This window comes from Capronia epimyces (assembly GCF_000585565.1).
Source record: "Capronia epimyces CBS 606.96 chromosome Unknown aczIQ-supercont1.5, whole genome shotgun sequence".
Lineage (NCBI taxonomy): Eukaryota > Fungi > Ascomycota > Eurotiomycetes > Chaetothyriales > Herpotrichiellaceae > Capronia > Capronia epimyces.
The window spans coordinates 2,209,838-2,233,757 of NW_006912908.1; the positions used below are offsets into that span (position 1 = coordinate 2,209,838).

Here is a 23,920-nt window from a genome sequence, read left to right on the forward strand (position 1 = left end):
TTGACCCTTGACCCTTGACCCTGGTAGAGGCTGAGGCTGGAGCTGGATACGAGGAAGGTTATACCTACACTACACCCACGCCTAGCTGCACACGCGTCAAGGCATTTACTAATCTAGAGCTGTTCGAGCATTGCTCGCTGTACAACATATGTGTGAATTGATAATATTGCTCTGTCCAGCTCTGTCCAGCTCTTTTCTCACATCAAATGCCTCAGTAGTACTGTACTACAAGAGCCGCGCAGGAGCAGTACTACTGCCTAGGTAGAGAACACCGTCTCAATTTACACTAGAAGGAATTCTCCTGCTCGCCAACTCGTCGTAGGCCGGGCCGTCGTACCTACTACTCCTGCAGGACGGAAGGACTTGGAAGAACGATGCGCGTTGAGCTAACCTCAGGAATCCCTGGAGGTGCCTGGCAGGCCGCGCTGTTGGTACTACTAACTGGTATCATAATCATACACGCTCGATGGTGTCTCTTTCCCTCCCTCCCGCGCCAGAAACACTCGAGCGACTTAGAACCACACTGGCAGCATACCACATTCCCGTGCCACGTCCGACGCCATGCTATGCAACCATTACACCGATTTCCCACCAAGACCGATTTCTCGCAGTCATGTCATCTAGCGACCGGGAGCGGTGTCCTGTTTCGCCAGTCGATAACGCACCGCTTCTCTGACAACGTCCGAATTCCACACACCATCCGTACCCCCCTTGGCAAACTCCATACCAGAGAAGTCACCTTTCTCGGCCTCGCCGAGGATCACACTGAGATCTTTCTTCTGCGAAGCGAGCCATTTCTTGCAGAATCCCACGGGGTCCTTGGCCATACCGCTGAAAAAGTCGTGGCGAGCCTTGGAGTGGTGGATTGCTTGAACCAGAACGGCAAGTTGGTCATCGAGGTCGGCGATCTGGCGGAGTTGTGCTTGGTGTTGTGGGTTCTGGGTCATCTTGAGGTAGAGAGCGCGGACAGGGTCTTCGACGGTGACATCGACATCATAGATGGTCGGTTCAGGGTTGTCGTGGAATTCTTTGTCGAGGCGGATGGTGAATGGAAGTCGGACGGGGTCGAGGGGAAGGAGATGCGGGAGGATGCGTTCGGGGATCTGGGGAAAGAAAATGGTGTCGACGCCAAAAAGCTCACGGAGGTTGTCGTCACAGCGAATGGTTCGTCGCTCGTCATCTTCCTGTAGTCCGAAGTGTTTGACATAGTCCCACAGACACATGACGACTTCGGCGCGATCGGCTTCAGTCATGTCCAAGGTGTCGGCGAGGGCGGGGCTCAATTTGAATCTCTCTGGTTGCTCATCGCGAGTGAGACAAATGGTGATGTTCATGTTCTCATCGGCTTTGCGTTGGAATGAGAAATAATCAACGTCCTGTTCAGGGGTCTGGTTCGGGGGTTTCTTCCACGAAATGTTGTAGTTCGGATCGCCCATGAACGCATCTTCAAACTCGACTCTCAGAGCTTTGAAGAAGAAACTGAAAGGCCTCGAGGGAGGTAGAGGTTCCTTGGATTTCTTCGGCTCGCCTTCCTTCTCCTTGCCATTGCCGTCGCCATCTTCATCTTCGTCTTCGTCCTCTGAGTCACTGTCGGGCCATTCAAGCAGTCTTCCTTGGATCTTGACTCGGTATTTGGGTTCGCCCAGTGAATCGAAAGTGATGCTCTCCTCATCATTATGGTTCATTTGCCAGGGCTGTTCGGAACAGGTGTTGGAGATCCAGATGCGCATAGTCTTTTCTCTCTTTCGGTGTCGGCTCATGGTATCCTGAATCTCCAATTTCTTGCGCATCATGGTCGCATCCAGACGCTTTTCCAGCTCACGTAGTTTATTGTACTGCTGTACGCCGTCGCCAATGACAAGGTCCTCAATGCCTTCGGGAAGGGTTCGATCGGTAGGTTTTCGCGCCCGTCGCTGGGCCGCTTGGTGCTCCATGGCGGCGTTGCGTTGCTGGAGTTGTTGGTTCGCCAGCTGCTGGATATGCTGCTGTTGAGCGTGATGGGCAGGAGGGGCCTGGCCTGGTTCCACTTGTAAGTTCCTCTCTCGTCTCAAGATTTGTTCAATGCAAGCGGAGAAGGGTGCGGTTTGACCTGTGTCCACCAGACGACGGAGGTCGAGGTCAAGCTTCAGTGGGATACGGTCCGCGGACAAATTTTTCCAAAACTCCTCTGTCTGGACACTTGGGTCTGCAATGCTTATGCTTGTGCCTGGGGCAGGACTGGTGCTCGGGTCGCACTCACCTGGCCGACGGGGTGCCGGGGCTCTTGCTTGGGGCTGCGCATATTGACGGTAGCTTTGCATTTGTGGGTTCATTGTGCTGTCAGCTTGGCGGCGCCGCGCATCTGGGTACCTTATGCTCGGCAGGTTTGCACGGGTGAATACGTGGACTCTCGGCGACGGGAAGTTTGCCACAGCCTCAACCTCATTGAACGGTGGTGATGTGAACACGATAGATACGACGAACACTGGCAGCGAGAATATCGCGACGCGAGCCTACAGACTACGGCGGCCACGCTAGTCCTGTTAGAGCTGGTGTCTTGGCGAGTAGGTGCCAGATCCAGATAGCCATCCCGCCGCTATAACAGGACCGGAGACTAGTGGACGCAGTTACAGCATCACGACATCAGACATCAGAAACCAGGCACCTCGGGCCTGTCTCTGTCTCTGTCGCTGTCTCTGTCGGTCTATCTATCGCTGTGTCGTATCTACTGTTTGCATTGTTCCTTTGAGCCCAGATTCTATTACTGTGAGTGCTTGTCTGTGAGCCTGAGCCGCGCTCCCCTCCCTGCCTCTTTACCGCTTCAAGGCCCGAGGCCGGAGCTCACCGTCTGTCTCTGTCTCTGTCTCCGTCCCGTCTTCGGCGTCAAAGCAGGCCTCTGGCTGCCACCTCTCTTGACCCAGAACGATGGGCAAACCAAGGTTGATTATCATTTGCCGTCATGCGCAGTCCGAGGGCAATCGGGATAAGACCATCCACCAGACTACTCCCGACCACAAAGTTGGTCTGACCCCCGAAGGGCATCGACAAGCTCAGGAAGCCGGGCAGAAGCTTCGTGAACTTCTCCGCAATGACGACACTTTGCACTTCTTTATATCGCCCTACCGAAGAACGCGGGAGACAACAGAGGGTATCCTCAGCGGATTGACCTCCAACGATCCCGTGCCGTCAGCTTTCCAAAGATCCCATATGAAAGTGTACGAGGAACCGAGGTTGCGGGAGCAGGATTTCGGCAATTTCCAACCTGGCACTGATGAAGTCGAGAGGCTCTGGAGAGAGCGAGCCGACTATGGCCATTTTTTCTACCGCATCCCCAACGGCGAGAGTGGAGCGGATGTGTACGACCGTGTGTCGTCGTTCAATGGCTCTCTTTGGCGACGGTTTTCTGAAGACGACATGGCCAGTGTGGCAATCCTTGTCACGCATGGTCTCTGCAGCCGGATTTTCTTGATGGTTTGGTATCACTATAGCGTGGAGTTCTTCGAAGATCTACGGAATATCAACCACTGCGAGTTTCTGGTCATGAAACTGGCTCCCAATGGGAGATATGTGCTTCAAAACCAACTACGGCGCTGGTCCGACCTCAGGAGGGAACGGGCGGCGGCGAGAAAAAGCATATCGTCACCTTCAACCATCGAACACATCCCTGTCAGGCGGTGGGCATCTACCAGGACGGCCAATGACCCGAGTGGTGCTAGCTATTTGCCGCGGCCGGCAAGGAAGAGCACGGCGGAGATGTTTCGCGATGAACCGCAGGTACAAGACGAGTCGTCGGAAAAGCCAGCTGAGAGCCCATCACCCAAACAGAGACGAACAAGCAGTTCAGCAAACAGAGATGCAAGTCGATCTCGAGCTCGATCGTCAAGCAATCTGCGGAACTCGTTCAGCAGCTTGTCCTTGGATACAGGAAAGAAAACCGTGTTGACCGGCGTCAAGTCATACCTTGGACGAGACGGTGGAGGCACCAGATCCGGCCACGGTTCACCCTTTGGATCAGATGATGAGGCAAGTCCTCAAATGACACCGCAGGAATCCATACCGGAGGCGATTGATCCACATGGACCGAAGTTCTCCTCTTCATTGGCGCGGGCGTTGAGGGGAGAGCTCGATGATAGCAACCGAATCATGGCGGATGCGCTGGGCGACCAGAGTGATGCCAGTGTGGACGAGGCCGACTTGGAGGTTGGGACCAAGGCACGGGAGGAGGCGGAGATGGAAATGATATTGGCCGAGGAGAGGAGGGAACGCACTCATGGAGGGAGTGTTTACTAGACAGAGAGGCGATGTAGGGCTGTTGATTACGGCATAGAATACAGAGTATGAGGTAGAACTAGGAGTGACGGTCACATACTGATCTTAACCATGCTACTCGACCTGATGATCTTGGATAGCCATGAAGACCATGTCTATACATGTCTATACATGTCTATATGGCGACTGTAAGGCTGAGTGACATGGTGCGCGGCACGTGACACGCAGTTCGTGGGATGTTTTGTAGAGACACGCACAACCCCTTCAAGATGAACATCTCGTCCTGTCGAGCCAGAACCAACAAAATGATGATATAAGCTGAAATTCAACGCACAGTTTCCGTCTTGGATGTAACTGATGCTCTATCAGTATCAGAAGAGTCGTCAAGATGGCCGATCCGCTGTATGACCTTCTGAAACCGCATCTTTCGACGGTGACGGCCACCACTACCACCACTACCACCACCACCACTACTACCACCACGACAACATCCCCCTCACAAGAAGTGTCCAGATATCTCTCTCGGCTGGCATCGCTCCGCCTCGATGACCTGACGACGAGCGAACCGCAGTCTCTCGCGCAAGCCAGCCAGTCCAGCCTGGTGTTGATCCAGGCATTGAGTGCGCGCTCCCACCGCACGACGACCATTTCATCCGACCATCTTTCCACACTCCGCACCTCTCTTCCACAACTGTCGTCCTCGGTGGAAGCGATCCGGCAATCCATTCCGGCCTTGGACGCGACAGCGGTGGCCTTTGCCTCGTCATACAACAGATCCAAGGACGAAGCCAGCCCCGGAAATGCGCTTCTCAATACGAGACGCGAGTCTGCCCTCCTCGCCCGGCAAGCAGACAAGGTACAGGACCTTCTCGAGCTTCCGTCCCTATTGTCGGCAGCCATTGCCTCTGCCGGCGGCAGTACGAGTACGAGTACTACGAGCGGTGCAGGCACTTCAGTGGCGTCGGGGGCGAACTATACCCAGGCGCTGGACCTCTTCGCGCACATCAAGCGGCTTCAGATCCTCTATCCGGACTCTCAACTGGTCAGGTCGGTGCTCGTGGACGCAGAGGCCGCCATGAAGGACATGACGGCGAATCTGATTGCCGGTCTTCGCGGCCAGAACATCCGCCTCGCTGCCGCCATTCGCATGATCGGCTGGTTACGGAGAGTGGCGCCGGAGCTGGGAGCACCCACAGCCATAGCCACAGCTACAAGCAGTTCTACGCAGTCGACTCCGGCTGGCCGGCGATCAAAACTCGCAGGTGCAAGTCTGTCTACGGCCACAACGAGCCCGTCTCCAAACGAGGGCCATTTTGGGGCACTGTTCCTGTGTGCCAGGCTGTCGACTTTTCTGTACATGACGGAGGCGCTCTCGCCGCTGCGCGATCTAGCCGACCAAGAAACGCAAATGCGGAAGTCAAACTCGATCGGCCCAAACAACAGAGCCAAGTCGGGGCCTTCGTCATTCTCGTCTTCCTCGTCTCGCCCCGAACCAACCCGCAAATCCTCCACGAGTGGGACCGGGAGCGGGACCGGCAATGGCCCTCTGCAGGGCCAGCACACGGAGCGTTATCTGAAACGCTACATCGAGATCTTTCGCGAACAGTCCTTCGCCACCATCAGCATGTACCGTAACATCTTTCCCGCGGAGGAATCGGAATTGGAAACAGAAACGGAGGCCGCTCCTGGCTCGGAGTCCCAAGCGCAGTCCCCGCTATCGTCGCTTTCCCTGTCACTCTCGCTCCCACCGGCCCTCCAATCGTTCCCGCTACACTTGGTCGAGGTGTTCATGTCGACGCTGAAGCAGTACCTCCCTAACGTGAGGGACCCTGCCGCGCGGGAAAGTCTGCTGATGCAAGTGCTCTACGCGGCCAACAGTCTAGGCCGACTGGGAGCGGATTTCAGCCTGATGATAGCCCTGCTTGAGGAGGATGATGAGGACGAAGAAGTCGTTAAGGGGGATGTTGGCGATGCTGGCCACGTCACGACATCAGAAATAACTACAGCTACATCAAAAGCAACAGCAACAGCAACAGCAACAGCAACAACAGAAGCTGAAGAAGACCACGGCGACGGTGACGACGAAGAAGAGGGTGAAGCTGAAGCCGCAGCGACAGTCAAGCCTGAGACTGAGACTGAAACTGAAACTGAAACTGAAACTGAAACCGAAACTGAAACTGAGCCCGAATGGATCTCGGTCATCAAGAAACACCGCGTCCAGGCCGCCCGACTCGAGGCGCTGGCGGCCGGCCAGGACCGACTTGTGCAACGGCGCGAGTCGACGGACATTGCTGTACGGTAGCATGTGCGTAGTGGAGATACGACGGAAGTGCAAACATCTTATGGCAGGTGAACAGGAACAGGAACAGAAAGACCGTAAAAGTCATTTCATATCATCAGGTTGTTTCATGCCGCTCCGTCGCTCCGCTCTGTTCCGTCAATACATCGCTAGCTACCTAGCTAGGCATTACCGGTAATCGGGTGATTTTGAAGATGTAAAATGTAAAACAAAAACACTCCAGAGTGACCTGGATTCACACTGATGCCATGTATGCTATGCATCGATCGCGATTCTCGAACGCCAACGCCATGCATTTCAAACTTGCAAGAGCTCGACCAATAACAACACGAATCTCGCGGACGAGATAGGAGAAACCACTCATCCTTCATCCCTCGACAAAGGAGAAAAAATCGGAATCTTCTGGCCGCAGGAATTGCGCTCGCCGTCATAGCCGTAGCCATGGCGTTACCTGCATAGGAGAGGTTTCAGAATCCCAGCTTGTGCTTCTTGATCCGAGGAATGACTCCAATCAAGACCAAAACACTGGCCACGACCACGGCCCACAGCTTGATGTGCAGGACGTTGACGTTGAATGGTGTGGTGGTGGCTACTGCGACCACAGCCAGCAAATAGACCAGCAGTGTGTAACCGGCAACCCTGGATGGCTGTCAGTCAATGAAAATGCAATTGAGATACGAATATATGAGCGGATGATGCTTTGGATACATAAGGGATGACGCTTTGGATACATAAGCGGATGATGCTTTGGCATAGCTACCTACCTGTGGTACTTGTACAGCGATTTCGCGCGGTCCTCGGTGCCGTAGACCAGTTTGGGCACGAAAAAGGACGTGGAGCCGACCAGCCATTGAAGGAAGATGAGAATGTAGGCCACCAATCCCAGCTTGCCGTGGACGCTTTGGAAACGAGTCTTTGGATGCGACGCTTTGTTGATTTCGATGATCACCAGACCGGCGATAAGTGCTGTGAATGCTGTCAGAAGAGAAGGGCGCTTGAAATTCAAATGTTCCTCGATCGAGAGGGTCGTCAGTCACGTACCAGCCACGGCAAGGCCGTTGAAGATTGCATGTGCATATGTCCCGTTGACTTTGTCTTTTTGCGTGGCGGTGGGCTGCAGGACCAGCACGCTCTGGACGAGCAGGAGGATGGCCAACGAGTTCAACAGTGGGTGGTAGGAGAACAAGATGATGTCGGCTTGGAACACGGCTGCCCACACCAGAGCCGTGAGGATGACTATACCTGCCTGGGCGAGGACGGCTGTGTAATGTCAGCCGTGGTGGGATCAGACAGTAAGCGAAAAGAGGGGAGCGGTGAGATCGGACAGTACGCGGAGAGGGAAGTCTAGCGTACCGGTCCCTGTTATGAAGTTGAACTGGAGTCCCTGACCGGGCCGTTGGGTGACGTCTCCAGGACGGCCCAAGAGAGGCTCTTCCTCCTCCAAGGCTGGATTCTGCTCGGGCACGCCTGTTGCGGATGCCATGGTGAAGATGCGGGGGGTGATTGTGATGGTGATGGTTTTGAAGCCACGTCAAAGGCGAAAAGGGAGAGGGAGTCGGAGTCGGACGAAGACAGAAAGCACTTCTGGAGACGGTCCAGGACTCCTCACCATATAGCTTGAGTGAGTACTTCCACTGCCGATATGATCATTTCAGGCCCCGGTTGCATGATTCATTTTTGCGGAGGAGATGAGGCCGCTAGACATGGATGGGGAGGAGGAAGAGGCACCTAGAGAGGGATGCGCTGACAATCTTCCCCTGCGGATTGGATGGAAATGCAGAGCGGCATAGCTAGGTAGAGAGCAGTGCATGACGCCATCAGGCCTGCCAACGTCGAGATCTCAGTTTCAACTGCTTTGAATAGCCAACATCGAGTTGCTCCCACTCCCACATCCTCATGCTCAATATTGATATTGGACAGCAGCGAGTGGCTCGTTCTGCTCTCCCGCTGCCGTCCAGAAAACACACGATGCCAGGAGGTTAAGCGCCGTCCAGCCACCTCCCCTCCTCCTCCAAAGCAATATTTGGCCCGCCCTGAGAGGACAGGCCACCATTGCACTACTACTAAAGCCTCCACGAATCGAGAAAAGCGTCCTGTCTCAGTCTCCAGTATCCACGAGGGCCGAGGGCCGCTGCGAGAGCACGCACGGAGTCTGGCAATCCCGACGATGGTGCACTGGGTCAAGAGCCCGATCCGATGCTCGTGACTGCCTACCAAGGTACAAGATATTGATAGAACAAGAGGAGACTGCCAACCAAGGCACAAGATGTGGATAGAATAAGACGAGACTGCCAACCAAGGAACAAGATATTGATAGAATAAGAGGAGACGGGACATGACCATGGTACCAGTATTTGGGATGATGCTGAGGGAATATTGATCGTCGATCTGGTCGAAACAACAGCCGAAGTGTGGCAAGCATCCCAGCGACAGCGACAGCGACAGTTACCGCTTGGATGAACCACACCAGCACAGCACCTGCCCAAAGATGTGAGTATGTACCTGGTGTCTGTACCTAGATTACAAATATAGACGTCCACCTCCTCATATAGAACCACTCGGCCAACCGCGTGCGAACATCAATCGGCATCCTGGCCAGCTTGCTAAGATATCTCCCGTGCGAACATCAATCCCAGTCTGGCCAGCTTGCCTTAATATCTCTCGGGAGGCTCGATCCCAGTCTGAGCCTGAGGAACCGACATCGACATCGACATCGACATCGACATCGACATCTGCTCGAATCATCCATCAGATCTAACTTTTCACAGCGTAGTAATAGATGTACATGATCGCCTACACTGTTGTGCAGCGTAACAGACTTCCATCCCATTGACCTTGACATTGACCCTGAAAATGACGAAGCTCTCCCAGCCCTCCCAGCCAGGCCAACGATTTAAATTCAAAAGCGGCTCCATTTACTTCGACTTCGGATGCGCTCGCCGTAGTAGAAGAAGAAGAAGGGCACCGGGATCAAAGCGACGGCGAAGAAGGCAAAGATACTCGTGCCCCAGGGGATGCCGACGTTGTGGTACAGCGGCGTAATGACGAGGGGGAAGGCGGCGGCGAAACAGGATCGAAGAAAGGCTGCGAACAAAACAACCCGGTCAGTCTTTTGCACTTGACAGACCATACTCGTAGCGAGAGGGAGAGGGTGAGAGGGAGAGGGTGAGAGGTGAGAGGTGAGAGGGTAGAGGTGAGAGCGAGGGTTGATGTGCGTCATGTCATGCAGTGGTGGTTGTCAAATGCAAAGGGCGACAACAACAACAACAACAACAACAACAACCACCCAAACTTCAACTTACTGTTGGCCGCGACAGCACTCGCCGCGTATCTTTGAAACGTGTCGACGAGATAGTTGAGGGCGGCCTGGAAAATCGTGAAGAATCCCACGCCCCCCATGGCCAGACCGATCACGGGAGCTATCCATGGGTATTTGGGATCGGCGGTCCATCCGGTAATGAACAGGCCTGTTGCTGCATGTCAGTGTGTTGTCACCGGGTCCAAAAGCTCTCGCCCTCGCCCTCGCCCTCGCCTTAGGGTTAGGGTTAGGGTTAGGGTTATGTTCGCCGACGGACTCGACAAGAGTCAAGACTCACCTCCACTGAATAAAACCGAGCCGAGCATCATCGGAGGAAGACGCAACTCGGGAGCGACCTTGCCACCGGCTTTTCGGTTATATATCAGCTGGTTATACACGTTGATCGCAGCCCCGATGATGGTGCCGACCAGGATGGCCAGAAATGGCAGCTCCGACGGGAGGAGTTTCCAGTGGCGGTGTTCAGCAAAGATGATTGGGATCGCCCCTGTGATAAGGTCGGTCATAAGCGGGCCAGACAGAGAGGAAGAGAAGGAGGAAGCGCCGGACAGAGAGAAAGAAAAAGAGGAAGCGCCAGACAGAGAGGAGGAGAAGGAGGAAAAGAATGCTCATGCTCTTACCAAGCTGCATGTACAGGATACCGTAGCAGAAGCTGGCATACAACGCCACCAGAGCGCAGATCGGGGTCGTGAGGAGCTGGAAGGGCCGGACCAGAAACTATAGATGGAAGATGACGCCGTCAGCACCGACACCAGCACCAGCACCGACACAGGGCTATCTTGGGTTGGAAGAGCTATCACCTTTCTGGCCAACTCGGCGATCGACACATCCCACTCCTCGAATTTGGCGTGGAGGGCCCAATTACCGCTCTGATGCCGCAGGCGGCGGGCCTTGTAAACCAGCAGGCGCGGCGGATACGACTCGTCTAGAAAGATGATGTCCAACACCAAGACAAACAGCTGGATGATGCCCGTCAGGTACTGGGTCCATCGCCAACGAAGGTCAGGCTGGACGACCAGAGCCGCCGAGACGATGGGACCCAGAGCAGGCCCTATCACGACGGCCATGGCATATGAAGCGATGGCGATGCCTCGCTGTGACGACGGGAACAGGTCGGCCAGCACGCCGCCGGTGTTGGTGACTGGGGCCGAGGCAAAAAACCTGTCAGGAGGGACGACACGGTCAGCCCAAGATTAGATCAAGAGGGAGAGGGAGATCAAGATCAAGAGGGAGAGGGAGAGGGAGAAGGAGCCATGCTCGTCTCAACTCGGCTCGACGTCGACGCACCCGGAGAAGAACCTGAGGATCATGATGCCCTGGATGTCTTTGCTTGCGCCGGTAGAAAAGGCAAAACAAGCCGCCACAAACATGGGCGGCAGCACGGCATTCTGGTGCGCGACACCAACGTTGGTCAGCCCTTGGCCTCGACTCGCATGTGCGGCTAAAGGGGTGAAGCTCTCATTCTCACCTTGCGGCCATAGACTTCGGACAGCGGAGCCCATAGCAGCGGGCCCAGGCCAAAGCCCATCAAGAACAAACTCGTGCCCAGGGTCGAGACCTCGTTGCCCACATGGTACTGATGGGCGACTTGCCGAGTGCCGGGGCTGTAGGCACTGGACCCCCAGGTGGCGCTCATGGTGGTGAAGCCGTACAAGGCCGTGGTCATGACCTTTTTCTTCATGGCCCAATTCAGCGGCCGGTAGGGGTCGGCCGGCCCGTCAAAGTCGACCAGGTCTTCGACCGTCGTTCGCTGGTGCGCCAGCGGATGGGTGAACGGACCGATGGGCTGTCGCGTCCGGATGCGAGAGAGGATGGTCTCGCGCCGCGATATCGTGCGCGAGAGACTGATTGACCGGCCCGTCGTGAAGGATGAGCTGGATCGCGGCGTCGTCCCTCGACGCGGTTTCTCTCCTGGCGCTGCCCCTGCCGGCTCCCCGTCCTCGTCGGGCGGCGTGATGTTGTCGCCATACTCGGGATTGGTCGTCTGCTGCGTCAGGTCGGCCGACGTCGACATGGACCTGGACGTCGACCTGGTGGACTCGAGCGGCGACGACATTGTCATTGTCGTGGTGCCCGCGTCATGGCGCCCCTGCGTGTCTGCCATCGATGGTAGAGCTCGTTGTTTCGTGGCAGGCGCCCTAAATAAACCAGCTCTCGGATGTCATGTGTCGTGACTCGTCGCCACGAGAGTCCGTGCACATCCGGTCCGGCGTGGATTTGTTTGGATTCTAATAATTAACTCTGCAATTTTAATCTGAGGCCAAAGCTGATCGGTTCTCGGCCTGGGACCTCGGCTCCGGTTTAGGAGGCTCTCAGGCTGTGCAGAGATATGTACAGTAGTAAGCATGTACGAGTACAGTACTGTAGTCTGTCCAAGCTTCCCATCAAGCTTTTTGGCGCCTATGTACTACTGTACGCCTGCCCGCTATCGGCTCTAAGGCTCCGGCTTCGGGTCGCCGGCTGGGGGCCCTCAGGCTCCCAAGGCGGCTCCGGGCCTTAGCCCACGATTTGTTCGCATAGTACGGAGTAGTCCGTAGTCAATGACAGTATTGGCTGGCCTAAGATACTGCAGGACCTACGTAGATGCCGGGGGTGCCGGTGCCCGTCGACTTTGGGGCCGGCTAAGGCTTGTCAGCAGGCCGGGGCCGGGGCCGATCCCGGGCACAGGGTCCAGCGCATATGGCACACACAGCAGGGGAAGATCTAGTACAGTGTTTAGAGATCACTATCTACATACATACTGTAATCATGACATAGACAAGGCTCCGCTCCCCGGAGGTACAGTACAGTACAGTACAGTACAGTGAATCAATCTGTCATCCTCCGGCCATTCAGAACGAATGGATCCTGGAATCCTTGGTCCAGCGCCGGAACGTCTTGCCGTAGAACATCAGCACCAGCATGCCTATCAGCGTGAATCCCACCGTCATGGACATGAGCAGCATGAACGGTCCTGTGAAGCCGGACTGCGCCGCCCAGTCGTTGATGTAGTAGGTCATTCCAAACTGGGAGGAGGAAAGGGTGTTAGTTACACATCTCAGACAGGACGGGGGGCTCAGGCCCGATGGTCAGGGGGGAAGCGTGGCTTGTGGTTTGTGAATTGTGTACATCTTGTATGCTGGGAATGATTGTTCATTGCGGATAGCACCCAACCCGGCGAGAGGCTGGGAGCCAGACTTACCCCGAACGTGTTCTTCGCCACGGTCGCCGTGACCATGATCTGTCCCGAAATCGGCTTGTAGCAGTCGATGGCATACTTTTTCGAGGAAGAACCCCCAGATGTCAGCCCGTACGATTTCGAGAGAGGGAGTGCCCCATGTTTACTTACAGTGATGCTGATGGTCGGAATGCTCACGGTGACCACGCCCGCCAGGGTGAAGCCGACGATGATGATGGGTTTCCAGGACCATTGCTGATCCCAGCCGACGCCGATGATCTGGGAGACGGTAGTAGTCAGCACAAGTAGATTTTCCGCCTTCTTTTCTGGGTCTCTTGAGTTTGATGGCTCCCAGGTTCCCTTCCCAGGCCCAACTGAGTAGTCGTGAATGCAGCACGCTTCCAAGAGTCAAACTCACCACCATGCCCACCACGGACGCCATGATGAAGGGGATCAAAGCAGGCAACCGCTGCTCGGGTTCTCGAATCCCTCCGTTTCTCCTGGTGGCTCGCATCGCCACCCAGTCGGAAAAGGGGCCGGCGGTAGCGAGGCCGATGACCGCGCCTGCTGCCAGCGCAAAGTTGGCGAAACCCACATTCGCCGGGCTGAAGTTATACGGCGGCGCAGCCAGGGCCTGTGACTGAGTGAGGTTGACGCAGAGCAAGGCGTTGGCGGCGGCGCCCATGCTCATGGCAGCCCAGAAGACGATGGGGAAGAAGAAGATTTGCACAGGGGTGAGGACATGGAGCAGTAGCGCGCCGGCACGCACAGCTTTCGGGTCAATCGGCTGCACGATGTTGAACTGCGACCGGCTGGGCCTGCCACGGCCGAGGTGCTCGTCGACAACGATGGCGCTGGAGATCGCCTGCTGCTCGACCTGGCACATGTCGCCGGCAGTCTTATCTTCGTCGATCGATTGCTGATACTGCAGCCCCCCTGGTTGTTCTGCGCTTGTACCGGTAGTAGATGGGGCCCGTCGAGTCTCGGGGTTGAGGAAGACAAGGCCGATTATGTTCACCACCTGGGCCATGGTACAGGCCCAGAAGAACCATCTCCAACTGGCGTGGGAGGCGACGTTGCCTGAGATGATGGGCCCAAGCATGAGGCCGACAAAGTAGAACCAGCTATGGAAAAGTCCCGAATGTCAGTGTCCGTGTCAATGACAGATGTTTGTCGCGGTCGGACACTGAAAAGCCAAACACAACTCAAGAAGAGACGGCTGAGACGACTTACAAGTAGAGCCCGACATATCGCCCTCGTTGATGCAAGAAATACATATCCGCCACCACGGTCGCCATGATAGATTCATTTGCAGCTAAGAGCAGTCCTGTCAGCGCAACAATTCAGTGAGACTGGCTTCTGTCGGTTGACCAACCTGGACCAAGGCCGGTCAGGACGCGGGCACCGAGGAACGAGCCGTACGACTTGGCCAGTGCCTGCCAGATATCGCTGGCCAGAGCAATCAAGGCGCAGACGAGCAGTGTGGGCCGTCGGCCAAAGATGTCTGAGCAGGGGATGATGACCAAGTTTGCGTATCCGAGAGAAATGACGGTGACGCCGGTCTAAATCGACAGGAAAGAGTCAGTTCAGCACGGTAAAGCTGGAGCATCCCGGTCTTCTGGGCTTGTCTCAATCTCACTGACCAGGAACGCCACCTCGGTGAGGCTCTTGCCCCATTTCGCCACGTAGATGGGTGTGAGAGGCGCGATGGACAGCGCAGGGATAATGCTCGAGAGCACAAACAGGCCTTGATTGGCGAGGACGAGGGTTTTCCAGGATTTAGACCAGTTCTGACGCCATTGTTAGCGGGCCTCTGTTGGGCAGGACATTCCAAGGAGCCATTGTATCTACGGCACGGAGACTCAGACTCACCAACGGATCATGAGGGCTCGCAGTGGGTTGAGGGACGAGAACCGTGGCCGTGGGCTTGTTGTGCGCGTGAACCAGGTGAATCCCTGCCACCTCGGCCATGAGCTCGGTACCGGGAAGCATTTCGACATGGGTCTCGGCCTCGGCCACATGTCGGACTTCTTCGAGGCTGTGAGTGTTGGTGTCGGCCATTTTGATGTCGGTTGGTTGTCGACCGGGAGGCAAGGTCAGAGATGCGGCCTTCAAATGTTGGGGAAATTGGGATCGATCAGGAGACAGGTGATTCCAAGCATTCGAAAACGCGCGGATGGCGAGATAGATGTAGGACAAACGGGACTGTCGCCGTGTGTCTTGGTCGCGACATGTTGGCCACTGGCTACTGCGTCGCCCGGGGCGCAGCAGACATCCCCCACATCTCCTCCATATGGAGGTCTGGGGCGGATCGATCTTAGTCTTGGATCCCCGTATTTGTGTGCGGGATGGGTAGGGATCTGGCATGGTGACAAGTCAATGTGTCCCACATTGGGCTGGTTCAGTTGCACAATACGTCCCAACCCCCTGACTAAGAAAACGGGACCTTTTCTTTTGCAGAGGGGTCCCTCTTCAGTGTCTCGTCTTTCGCGGGTCGTGTCCAGAATTCGGACGGGCCGTTAGGAGTAATGGCGCTTTGTTGTGCTAATACCTCGTATAAGAGGAAAGATGTTTCCAGGTCCAACACTAAAGGAAAATCTTTCAGGGCTGGTACCGTGATGTGAGTGCTGTTCAATCAGCTTCGTTGTGTAACAAAGCTCCAAGAATGGCTGCAAACCTGCGGGCGATCTCCCAATGGCCAATTCGCCTCAAAAGATCTGTAAGTCCGCAAAGGGTTGCATTGACCTCGGTCGTCGTGGGTCTGCCATGTTTGTACCCGTTGGCCTGGAATAGCAACAAGCTGGGATTGACACCGAGGAGCTTGAACTCCGGGAAATCGAGGCTCTCCGAGGCTATAGCTCTTTGCGCCTCCCTACCCTCGCCAAAGCGAGTGTAGCAGAACCATGCAATGCCGGCTCTGAACATAGCTCGCGGAACGTGGATTGCTGGTTCGAACCCTAGGGGCAGAGTCTCCAGCTTTTTCTGGACCATTATTCCATGGAGCACGCACCGCTTGGCTTGGTCCGAGCCGGCCCAGCTTGTGACGGCCAGTTCGTCCTCAGCCGAGAGGTGAGAGCCGTCGCGGCCAATGGCTCGTTCCAACAGGTCAAAATCCGCGTACATGGACATATGGGCCGAGTGCCAGAGGATGCTCATATCCATGTGGTCCGGTTCCCAGGAAGCGGTCCCTTGTAGGAAACGTCCGTAAAACCTGGTCAGCAGAGAGGAAACTTCTTCCATGCCCGACGGCCTTGCGTGGGCATTCGTTTTATTATCCACAATGTTTACACAGATACCTTCCAGGACTGTGTAGGCAGTGAAAAAACTGTTGCTAGGAATCGCTAAGAGGTCGAAATCCGCGTGCATATCGAGGGAGGCGGGTGTTATCGCATCATTCTCGAAGTCGCTCGGGTCGTTGAGATATGACAGGCGCCATTCTTCAGGCCGCGCTGCCGTAAAAGTCTGGTTCGAGGCCGCGATGGGCAGGGGCCGGGAACTGTGGCGCAAGAACGGTTCGTGGTGGAAGTTGCTCGCAAGCTCAGCGTCATGGATGTGTACACTGAGGCCAATGCGAATGAGTTCTTCGTTTCTGGCCCATTCCCTCCACAACTGATCCAGCTCGGGGGGCGAGACATTGAGGTCGAGCCCACGCAGCTTCTTTGCTCTGAAGGCCCCTAAACGCCGTGCCCACGAAATCAAAGTGCCGTTGAAAGCGTCGACGATGGCAAGATGTTGTGGCTCGCCCGAGAGCAGACCAAAAGTCTGCCCAATAATGGCGGTCTGGACGAGGGACACCTGTTCGTCGGTGCCACGAGACATCAGCCGTTCCCAGTTTGCCAGGACCGCTTTGTGCAATCTTTCGAAGATCTGCACTCCTTGTCGGATGGCGTTAGCCGAGCCGGTGAAAAGACTGCCGACAGAGCAGATGGACAAGAGAACCATGGAATTGGCCTTGGATGGACGAAAAGTAGGTGCATGTACCAGCGGAAAGACGGGATGAAACCTGGCAAAATAAGAGCGGACGCAAAGATTGAGGAAGTCGGCGGAAGGGAGGACTTGGTCGTGTTGCGAACGGATTTGTAGGGATTGATGCAATGTTTGCCGATAACTATCGTCGACTTCGACTTGAGAGGCTGGAGGCGTGGGAGGCCCTGATCGGGGCACTTCCTCTTGCCCGTCATGGCCAGTAATGAACCAGAGGCGCTTCGTGTCAGGAACGGGCTTGATTCCCCTGGAGCCAGACGGGGCGTAGGGACTTTCAGGCCAGTCAGGCCTCAACTCGACCATACTGGTGACGAGCGGCGTATCCAGAATGTCTGCATTAAAGTCGCCATCCACCAGCCAGGACGGGAACTGGGCGTCAAACTCAAATGCTTCGATGGCCGGGTCCAAGTTGCAGGCTTCTGGGTTGGAGGCACCCTGGCCTTGGTAGATACCTTTGGAGGCGTCTTGGTACGTTGCCTCGTCGTTTGTGTAGCCCAGGGATGCGACATCCAAGGCTGAGTTTATGGTATGGTCCAAGGCTACGGTTGAGACCCGGGGAGATATCACCACAGCCTCGCCCAACATGTCATTTTGCAAGATGCCAGAACCCTCTTGCGGCTCTACACCAACGACCGACCCACCCTCTTGGTGATATTTTTGATGTCGTAGCAAGGTATCACTGTAAGAGAGATGAGCTCGCGAATGTCGTCGCATCAAGGCAAACACGGTAACTCACTGGCGGCCGTAATTGCGCCCACATATGGTGCACTTGAACGGTTTCTCTTTAGTATGAGACCGAATATGGCGTTCCAGGTGATCTGTTTTGGCGAAGGTCCGGTCACACGTCGTACATTGGCGTACTTTGCGAACCCGCCGGCTGCGGGGTGCCCCTTTGCCTTTGGGACTATGTGCTGTCGTGCTGTCGGACATTGTCCCAGGTCGAAGGAGGGTGAGATGCACAGGTCCATCAGGCGACACCCATGCATAGCACCCAAGACACACAGATGTTGTTCAAGCACATGACCTGCCGAGGGTGCCGGTCGGCAATGGACAAAGTAGATGTGGAGAAAAGAGGAGGGTGTGGTCAGTGAGCCTCAGCCCAGAAAAACTAGGGGATCCGCAGTGCTGAGCCGCGACTTAACCTGATACAGGCCAGGTTACCAATGCCATCCAAGCGTGTCCCTTTACCGGTGCAGAAGCGACGAAGAGAGCAGAGAGACTTTGAACAGAGAGCTTTCGACCTTGTCTTGCGGGGTTCAGTCGAACCGTATGTACTCGGTACTCCGTACTGTACGGAGTAGAGCTGACGGCGATCGCCTCAGGGTCCCGTGCGGCGTGAGCATCTTGCATGTGGGACATTTTGGATTTGTCCCACACAGCCTTACAGTTAGCCTTTAGGTGACACAGTTCGGTGACACTGACAGTATGTCCCGGATCCGAATGTCCCACGCCATCGGAGGGCAAACCCCCGTCCTCCCCACCTCATTTCCCCAGATCATGGGCGCGCCTGATTAGAATCAAAATACTGAAAGCCAAAGTCGATGGTGCCGTGGACGCGTCTCGGCTGAATGACATTTAAAGACTGAGCTTGCACCTCCACGACCGCGCCGGGTAAACTAGGATCCTTCGTGCCGTACATTGTCTGCCGGCAGGATGGTCCAAACTGACGCTTCCTCTGCAGAGGAAACTGGTGTGATAATATGCGGCGGAGGCCCAACAGGCGTGGTCTTGTCCGTCCTGCTTGGGCTGATGAAAGTGCCAAATGTTGTACTGGAGAGAGATAAAGACGTCACCACTGATCCACGAGGTATTGCTTTGGATGAGGATGGCATCCGTATCCTTCAGTCGATCGGGCTTTATGACCGGATATATACAGATATTGGTTCCTGTGAGTGGCCCCATCTAGTCACAGGTTGAGTCTCTCTAATCATTACACAGGCATGGAAGTGTTCAACTTCATCACTGGCAGTGAACCAGATCTGACGAGGAAACCTTTGGTCAGGATGGTGCACAGGACCACGGAGGGAGGGACCGGCCATGTTGGCTTCATTTGCCACAAGCAGCCAGCCATGGAAAAAGCCATTCGGGACCAGATCAAGAAAATCCCATATTCGGAAATCCGGACAGAGTCCACCGTGATAGGCGTAAGCGAAAAGGGAGATACCGTCCAGGTCGAGTATCTGGATGCAAAGGGTCAACATCACACATTGAAAGCCTCGTTCCTTGTTGGAGCGGACGGCAAGACAGGCTATGTCCGCAAGAAGTACCTTGAGCCAAGAGGGATCGTCATGGAAAGGTGTGAACAGTAAGTGTCCAACATGCGTCTAGGATCTGGCTTGGTGGACTGAAGATTAAACTAGGTCGATGTATGAAGAGACATGGGTGGCTTTGAATTGGAAGATTTCCCTGCCGACCGAGAAGACTCACCCGGACTTTCCCCTGTGGCGATTAGGGTACACTCCAGAACAAGTCTACGACCTGTTCTTCCCCAAAGAATTTCGATTCTTGTGCAACCCTGGCCGCCCTTCGGTCTGCGGGAGGTTTGGTCTGCCAGAAGATCGGCTGTGGCGGTTCGAGTTCGTCGTCCAAAAGGGCGAGGATGGTCATAAGATGGCCAGCCCCGACGAGACGGCCAAAATCATCTATCCTTACCTCACCCACCCTGGAAGTCGATACGGTCTGGCCCATTCCGTCAGATTTCCTGCGGACTGTATCACGACCTTGCGGTCCCGGCCATTCTCTTTCGTGGCAAGAAGCTGCAACAAGTGGGCATTGGGCAGGGTCATCCTCGCAGGTGATGCCGCTCATGTTTTCCCGCCTTTTGGTAGGTGCGACAGTCTTCATAATCAGGGTCTATGCTGACGTTCAGAAGGTGGTCAGGGTATTGCTTCGGGATTTCGAGATGCGTCAGCATTGGCATGGAGACTGGCTCTGCTCCAGCGCAATCGGACCGCGGATCATGAGAAAATCCTGACAGCCTGGTACACAGAGCGCAAGCAGCAGCTCGAGAGATCTCTGGCCGCCACGATTCGAAATGGCGAATATGTCACCGAGTCTGACCCTGTGAAAGTGTTCATCCGTGAATGGTACATGTGGGCGATCCAGCTGATTCCCAGCGTGAGGAAACAGGTCGAGCTGGGGCCCCGAGCAGCCGGGATGACGAGGTACCGGCATAGCCCAGGTCTTCCATTCCTTGAGGAAATGAGGGGTGGCTTGCTCATACCGCAGGTGTATGCGTACAACTTCAAGACCAACGGAATCTGTTTCACCGACGACCTCATATTCTCCCCGGCAAAGACTGGACTCTTCCAACTTTTGGTGTTGCCAGATAGCCCCAGCGAGGTTGATGCTCTGCTTGACCATCTTCAGGACATTGACAAGCTCTCCAATGACCTACTGCGATCCAGAGAGGCCACGGTATTGATCCAGTCAGTCGGTTGTGCTTTCGAACCCTCAACCGTACCGCCGCAGGACCTCGCTCGAATAGCCACGGGCGACGAATTTGCTGCCGACGCCGTCCTGTGTAAGAATCGACCGCCTCCAATCGGCTATGACGAACGACGACTGAAGAAAGAGGTGGGCGGTAAGAAGTATGTGATTCTGCGACCAGATCGCTTTGTGTTTGCGGCTGGTGATACCCTGGACGAACTGAGGGAGGCTGCCAGTAAGCTTGCGAGCGTGGTTCTGGGGTCCTAGCCAGCGCCTTAGGTACCCCCGGTCTGATTCTTGTGCGGCTGAATTAGCTGAATGAAGAAGAGTGCCATGGTTGAAACTCGTGATTGATGCGGCTGAGGTCGTGCACGGTTCGCGTCGTATTCTCTACACAACTCACCAGCCAGTTCACCTACGTACAGCCCACATAGTTGGCGAGATGCCTTCGGCCTTAAGAGCGTTGGCCTAGTATTGGGTCAACTTTGCATTTCTACACCTTCTTCCTAGTCTCGTCCCATGTATACACTCGATCTGCAGAAAAATCACCTGAGCGATCATTATTTCAACCTCACCTTCTACTCCAGTCCAACATGCTTCTTCTCGACCTTCCTCTCGAAATCCGTTTTCAGATATGGTCTCATGTTGTCCAGCCGACATTGGTGTACCCATGCAAATGTGCGTTCGGAGCAGAACAATGCGAATCCCCCCAGCAGGGCACTTGCTGCCGAAACATGCCGACGTACAGACACTGTGACAACCGCATTCTGCGCCTGAATCGACAGATATTCGCTGAAGTGCTCCCAACGGTCCAACAGGCTGAGGAAGCCCGAGTCTTTGTGCTCTACAACCGCGTCTGCCTAGACAATTTCTTCAAGTCACTACACGAAAGAGATTGGAGATGGGTGAGACATCTGCGTGTCGGGTTATTCGTGGGTTGGGGCGATGATGGCAAGGACGATTGGTTCCTGTGCCAGAGTCAAAGGTGGGCGATGAGACATGTGGCGGGCGCCTTGGAGAAGTACGGGCAAGGGAGGTCAGTGGTGGTTCTCCCGGCGGATGAAATCAAGGAAGATTCGGACGGGAGGAGGAGCCTGGTCGTCGACGTCTATTTGGCCTGAGTTTGCTCCTGAAGCTGGCCTGAGCCCTACATTGTCAGCAGACATACGAATGATCTCGGTGCATGCAATGGCTGGCTGGCACAGTGCAAGTTTCTCCCTGCACAGCAGATGGCGAACTCAACAGGGACAGAGCATCTGAAGGCGATCGACACCACAGGGAATCTCAATAATACCTCCACATTTGGATTGCCGTTATTAATCATAGTTAGTTGATAACAGAAGGACGGAATAGTTTGACATGCTACCTACCTATCTTTACCGCTTATTAGATGCTTAGATGCCACTATTATTACTTGTCGTGGGCCGTGGCTGCTCCTCCCCACCACGTGACTGCGGAGTTGATTTTCCAGGCCAGTCTCGCTCGTCCTCAGTCCTAAACATCTGACCTGCCGACTCCCAATGTCGAGGAAGACTGTTGAGGCCAGATCATTCTTGCCTCTGTGCAGAAGGCCCTACAGCTCTACCGCTCGCCTTTGCCAGCATCCCCGCCCTGCCACCGCTCCCAAGCAGCACCCTCACCTCGCCCAGATCCGAGACAATGTCGAACTTTACGAACACAATGCGGTGGTCCGAAACTACCACGGCCACAAGGACATCCCACGCAAGGTTGCGGAGAATGTCAGAAAGATGACAACCCTTGACCACCGCCTGAACGGTCCACGTCACACACTCAAGGAGTTACAAAAGCAGATGAATGCTACTGCAGCAGACAAGTCTGAAATAATTGCTCAGATGCGAGAGCTTAGGGCGGGGGTGAGCACTCTGGAGGATCAGCGTGAAAAGCTGGACGCAGAGACGCGTGCTATGGCGCTGTCCTTGCCCAATTTGACCTCCTCCGAGACCCCAACCGATGGCGAACCGAGACTACGGACATACATCAACTACGACCCAGAGAGTCCTCCCAAGTACAGCAACTCGGCAGATCACTCTGTCATTGGCGAAAGACTGGGCATACTCGATTTCTCATCTGCTTCCGTAGCATCTGGATGGGGCTTTTACTACTTGCTCAAGGAGGCCGCGCTCCTCGAGCAAGCTCTCGTCCAATATGCGCTATCAGTCGCCATGAAACACGGCTGGTCTGTGGTGGCTCCCCCCTCTCTAGTGTATTCCCACGTGGCTGTTGCTTGCGGGTTTCAGCCTCGGGATCAGAATGACGAGCAGCAAATCTGGCAGGTGGCACAGCCGGCAAAAGATGCTGGAAAACCAACCAGGAGCTTGGCTGCGACGGCTGAAATATCCCTGGCAGGAATGCACGCGGGCAAGAGTCTACCGGAGAATCAGTTGCCTGTGAAGCTGGTTGGTTCTAGTAGATGCTTCCGTGCCGAAGCCGGTGCCAGAGGAGTGGACACGAAGGGCCTCTATCGAGTACATGAGTTTACCAAGGTGGAAATGTTCGCCTGGACTGACTGTCCCGCACCTACGGGAGGGCTACCGGAAGAGTCAAGCTGGGTGCAGAGTTCTACACAGGTGTTCGATGAAATGGTTGGCATTCAGGTTGAGATTCTGTCATCGCTTGGTTTGCCGTGCCGAATTCTCGAAATGCCTTCTTCGGATCTCGGCGCGAGCGCATACCGCAAGATCGATATCGAGGCGATGTTCCCGTCGAGGAAGAAGAGAGACGGCGGGTGGGGTGAAGTCACCTCGGCCTCGATCTGCACGGACTATCAGAGCCGGAAGCTGGACACCAGGATCTTGGAGATGAGCGGGTCGAAAAAGAAATTCGCCCATACCGTGAACGGAACGGCCATGGCGATACCGAGAGTTCTGGCTGCGGTTCTGGAGAATGGATGGCGTGAAGAGGATGGTTGTGTCATCATCCCCGAGGTGTTGAGGGCTTATATGGGCGGTATGGAGAAGATCGGACCCCGGTGAGCACCGTGAGGTTCTTTCCCTCCGGTTCCTTGTATAATGTGGGCAGACGGCCGTCGCATGTGTTGTATAGTATGTACGATTTCAGAAGCGGACTCGACGGAAAAGCAAGAATAGATCATAATCACGAACCTCTCATACACCGACCATATCACTGTCCATTTCGCTTTCCAACACAGCCAGTCAATGAATCAATGAATCAGTCAATCAGCCGACATGGCCGAATTGCCCTGTCGGTGACCGAACCCGATTTGTCACCCAGTCCTGTCCAGTCCAGTCCAGTCTTGCGGTCTACTAGGACGCTCCTACAGTCTTTTCTTATACCGTAACTTTCCCATCGTACGCGTCCGTACCTAGCAGACAAGCGCGACAATCGACAATCGACCATCAGCATCAGGGGGATTCAGCCTTGCCCAGTGGGGCTATTGACCATTACTACTACCAATTACAATACTTGTACGGAGTACTTGGAAAACAAAACTATGCAGCAGCCCACA

At 55.1% G+C, this 23,920-nt stretch overlaps 10 protein-coding genes across 10 annotated transcripts; 5 read left to right on the forward strand and 5 right to left on the reverse strand.

Annotated features, from left to right (window-relative positions):
- Positions 1–620: 620 nt before the first annotated feature.
- On the reverse strand, positions 621–2,312 carry A1O3_06746 (uncharacterized protein; the record flags this gene model as incomplete). The annotated part of the gene is made up of 1 exon (XM_007736862.1): positions 621–2,312. One exon carries the CDS (start codon positions 2,310–2,312, stop codon positions 621–623), a length of 1,692 nt encoding a protein of 563 aa, XP_007735052.1.
- Positions 2,313–2,904: 592 nt separating this feature from the next.
- Positions 2,905–4,269, forward strand: A1O3_06747 (uncharacterized protein; the record flags this gene model as incomplete). The annotated part of the gene is made up of 1 exon (XM_007736863.1): positions 2,905–4,269. One exon carries the CDS (start codon positions 2,905–2,907, stop codon positions 4,267–4,269), a length of 1,365 nt encoding a protein of 454 aa, XP_007735053.1.
- A 367-nt stretch (positions 4,270–4,636) lies between these two features.
- A1O3_06748 (uncharacterized protein) lies at positions 4,637–6,550 on the forward strand (the record flags this gene model as incomplete). The annotated part of the gene is made up of 1 exon (XM_007736864.1): positions 4,637–6,550. The coding sequence occupies one exon, from the start codon at positions 4,637–4,639 to the stop codon at positions 6,548–6,550; it is 1,914 nt and encodes a 637-aa protein (XP_007735054.1).
- Positions 6,551–7,014: 464 nt separating this feature from the next.
- Positions 7,015–8,030, reverse strand: A1O3_06749 (uncharacterized protein; the record flags this gene model as incomplete). The annotated part of the gene is made up of 4 exons (XM_007736865.1): positions 7,015–7,186; positions 7,312–7,513; positions 7,589–7,807; positions 7,901–8,030. The coding sequence occupies 4 exons, from the start codon at positions 8,028–8,030 to the stop codon at positions 7,015–7,017; spliced, it is 723 nt and encodes a 240-aa protein (XP_007735055.1).
- A 1,416-nt stretch (positions 8,031–9,446) lies between these two features.
- Positions 9,447–11,919, reverse strand: A1O3_06750 (uncharacterized protein; the record flags this gene model as incomplete). Its single annotated transcript, XM_007736866.1, has 7 exons — positions 9,447–9,631; positions 9,850–10,014; positions 10,144–10,350; positions 10,484–10,580; positions 10,664–11,024; positions 11,151–11,251; positions 11,332–11,919. 7 exons carry the CDS (start codon positions 11,917–11,919, stop codon positions 9,447–9,449), a joined length of 1,704 nt encoding a protein of 567 aa, XP_007735056.1.
- Positions 11,920–12,694: 775 nt separating this feature from the next.
- Positions 12,695–15,081, reverse strand: A1O3_06751 (uncharacterized protein; the record flags this gene model as incomplete). The annotated part of the gene is made up of 8 exons (XM_007736867.1): positions 12,695–12,868; positions 13,045–13,119; positions 13,192–13,299; positions 13,439–14,144; positions 14,254–14,335; positions 14,396–14,582; positions 14,664–14,810; positions 14,893–15,081. The coding sequence occupies 8 exons, from the start codon at positions 15,079–15,081 to the stop codon at positions 12,695–12,697; spliced, it is 1,668 nt and encodes a 555-aa protein (XP_007735057.1).
- Positions 15,082–15,651: 570 nt separating this feature from the next.
- On the reverse strand, positions 15,652–17,934 carry A1O3_06752 (uncharacterized protein; the record flags this gene model as incomplete). The annotated part of the gene is made up of 2 exons (XM_007736868.1): positions 15,652–17,683; positions 17,741–17,934. 2 exons carry the CDS (start codon positions 17,932–17,934, stop codon positions 15,652–15,654), a joined length of 2,226 nt encoding a protein of 741 aa, XP_007735058.1.
- Positions 17,935–18,657: 723 nt separating this feature from the next.
- A1O3_06753 (uncharacterized protein) lies at positions 18,658–20,700 on the forward strand (the record flags this gene model as incomplete). Its single annotated transcript, XM_007736869.1, has 4 exons — positions 18,658–18,892; positions 18,943–19,309; positions 19,365–19,828; positions 19,877–20,700. 4 exons carry the CDS (start codon positions 18,658–18,660, stop codon positions 20,698–20,700), a joined length of 1,890 nt encoding a protein of 629 aa, XP_007735059.1.
- A 467-nt stretch (positions 20,701–21,167) lies between these two features.
- Positions 21,168–21,554, forward strand: A1O3_06754 (uncharacterized protein; the record flags this gene model as incomplete). The annotated part of the gene is made up of 1 exon (XM_007736870.1): positions 21,168–21,554. The coding sequence occupies one exon, from the start codon at positions 21,168–21,170 to the stop codon at positions 21,552–21,554; it is 387 nt and encodes a 128-aa protein (XP_007735060.1).
- A 399-nt stretch (positions 21,555–21,953) lies between these two features.
- Positions 21,954–23,426, forward strand: A1O3_06755 (seryl-tRNA synthetase; the record flags this gene model as incomplete). The annotated part of the gene is made up of 1 exon (XM_007736871.1): positions 21,954–23,426. The coding sequence occupies one exon, from the start codon at positions 21,954–21,956 to the stop codon at positions 23,424–23,426; it is 1,473 nt and encodes a 490-aa protein (XP_007735061.1).
- Positions 23,427–23,920: the final 494 nt, after the last annotated feature.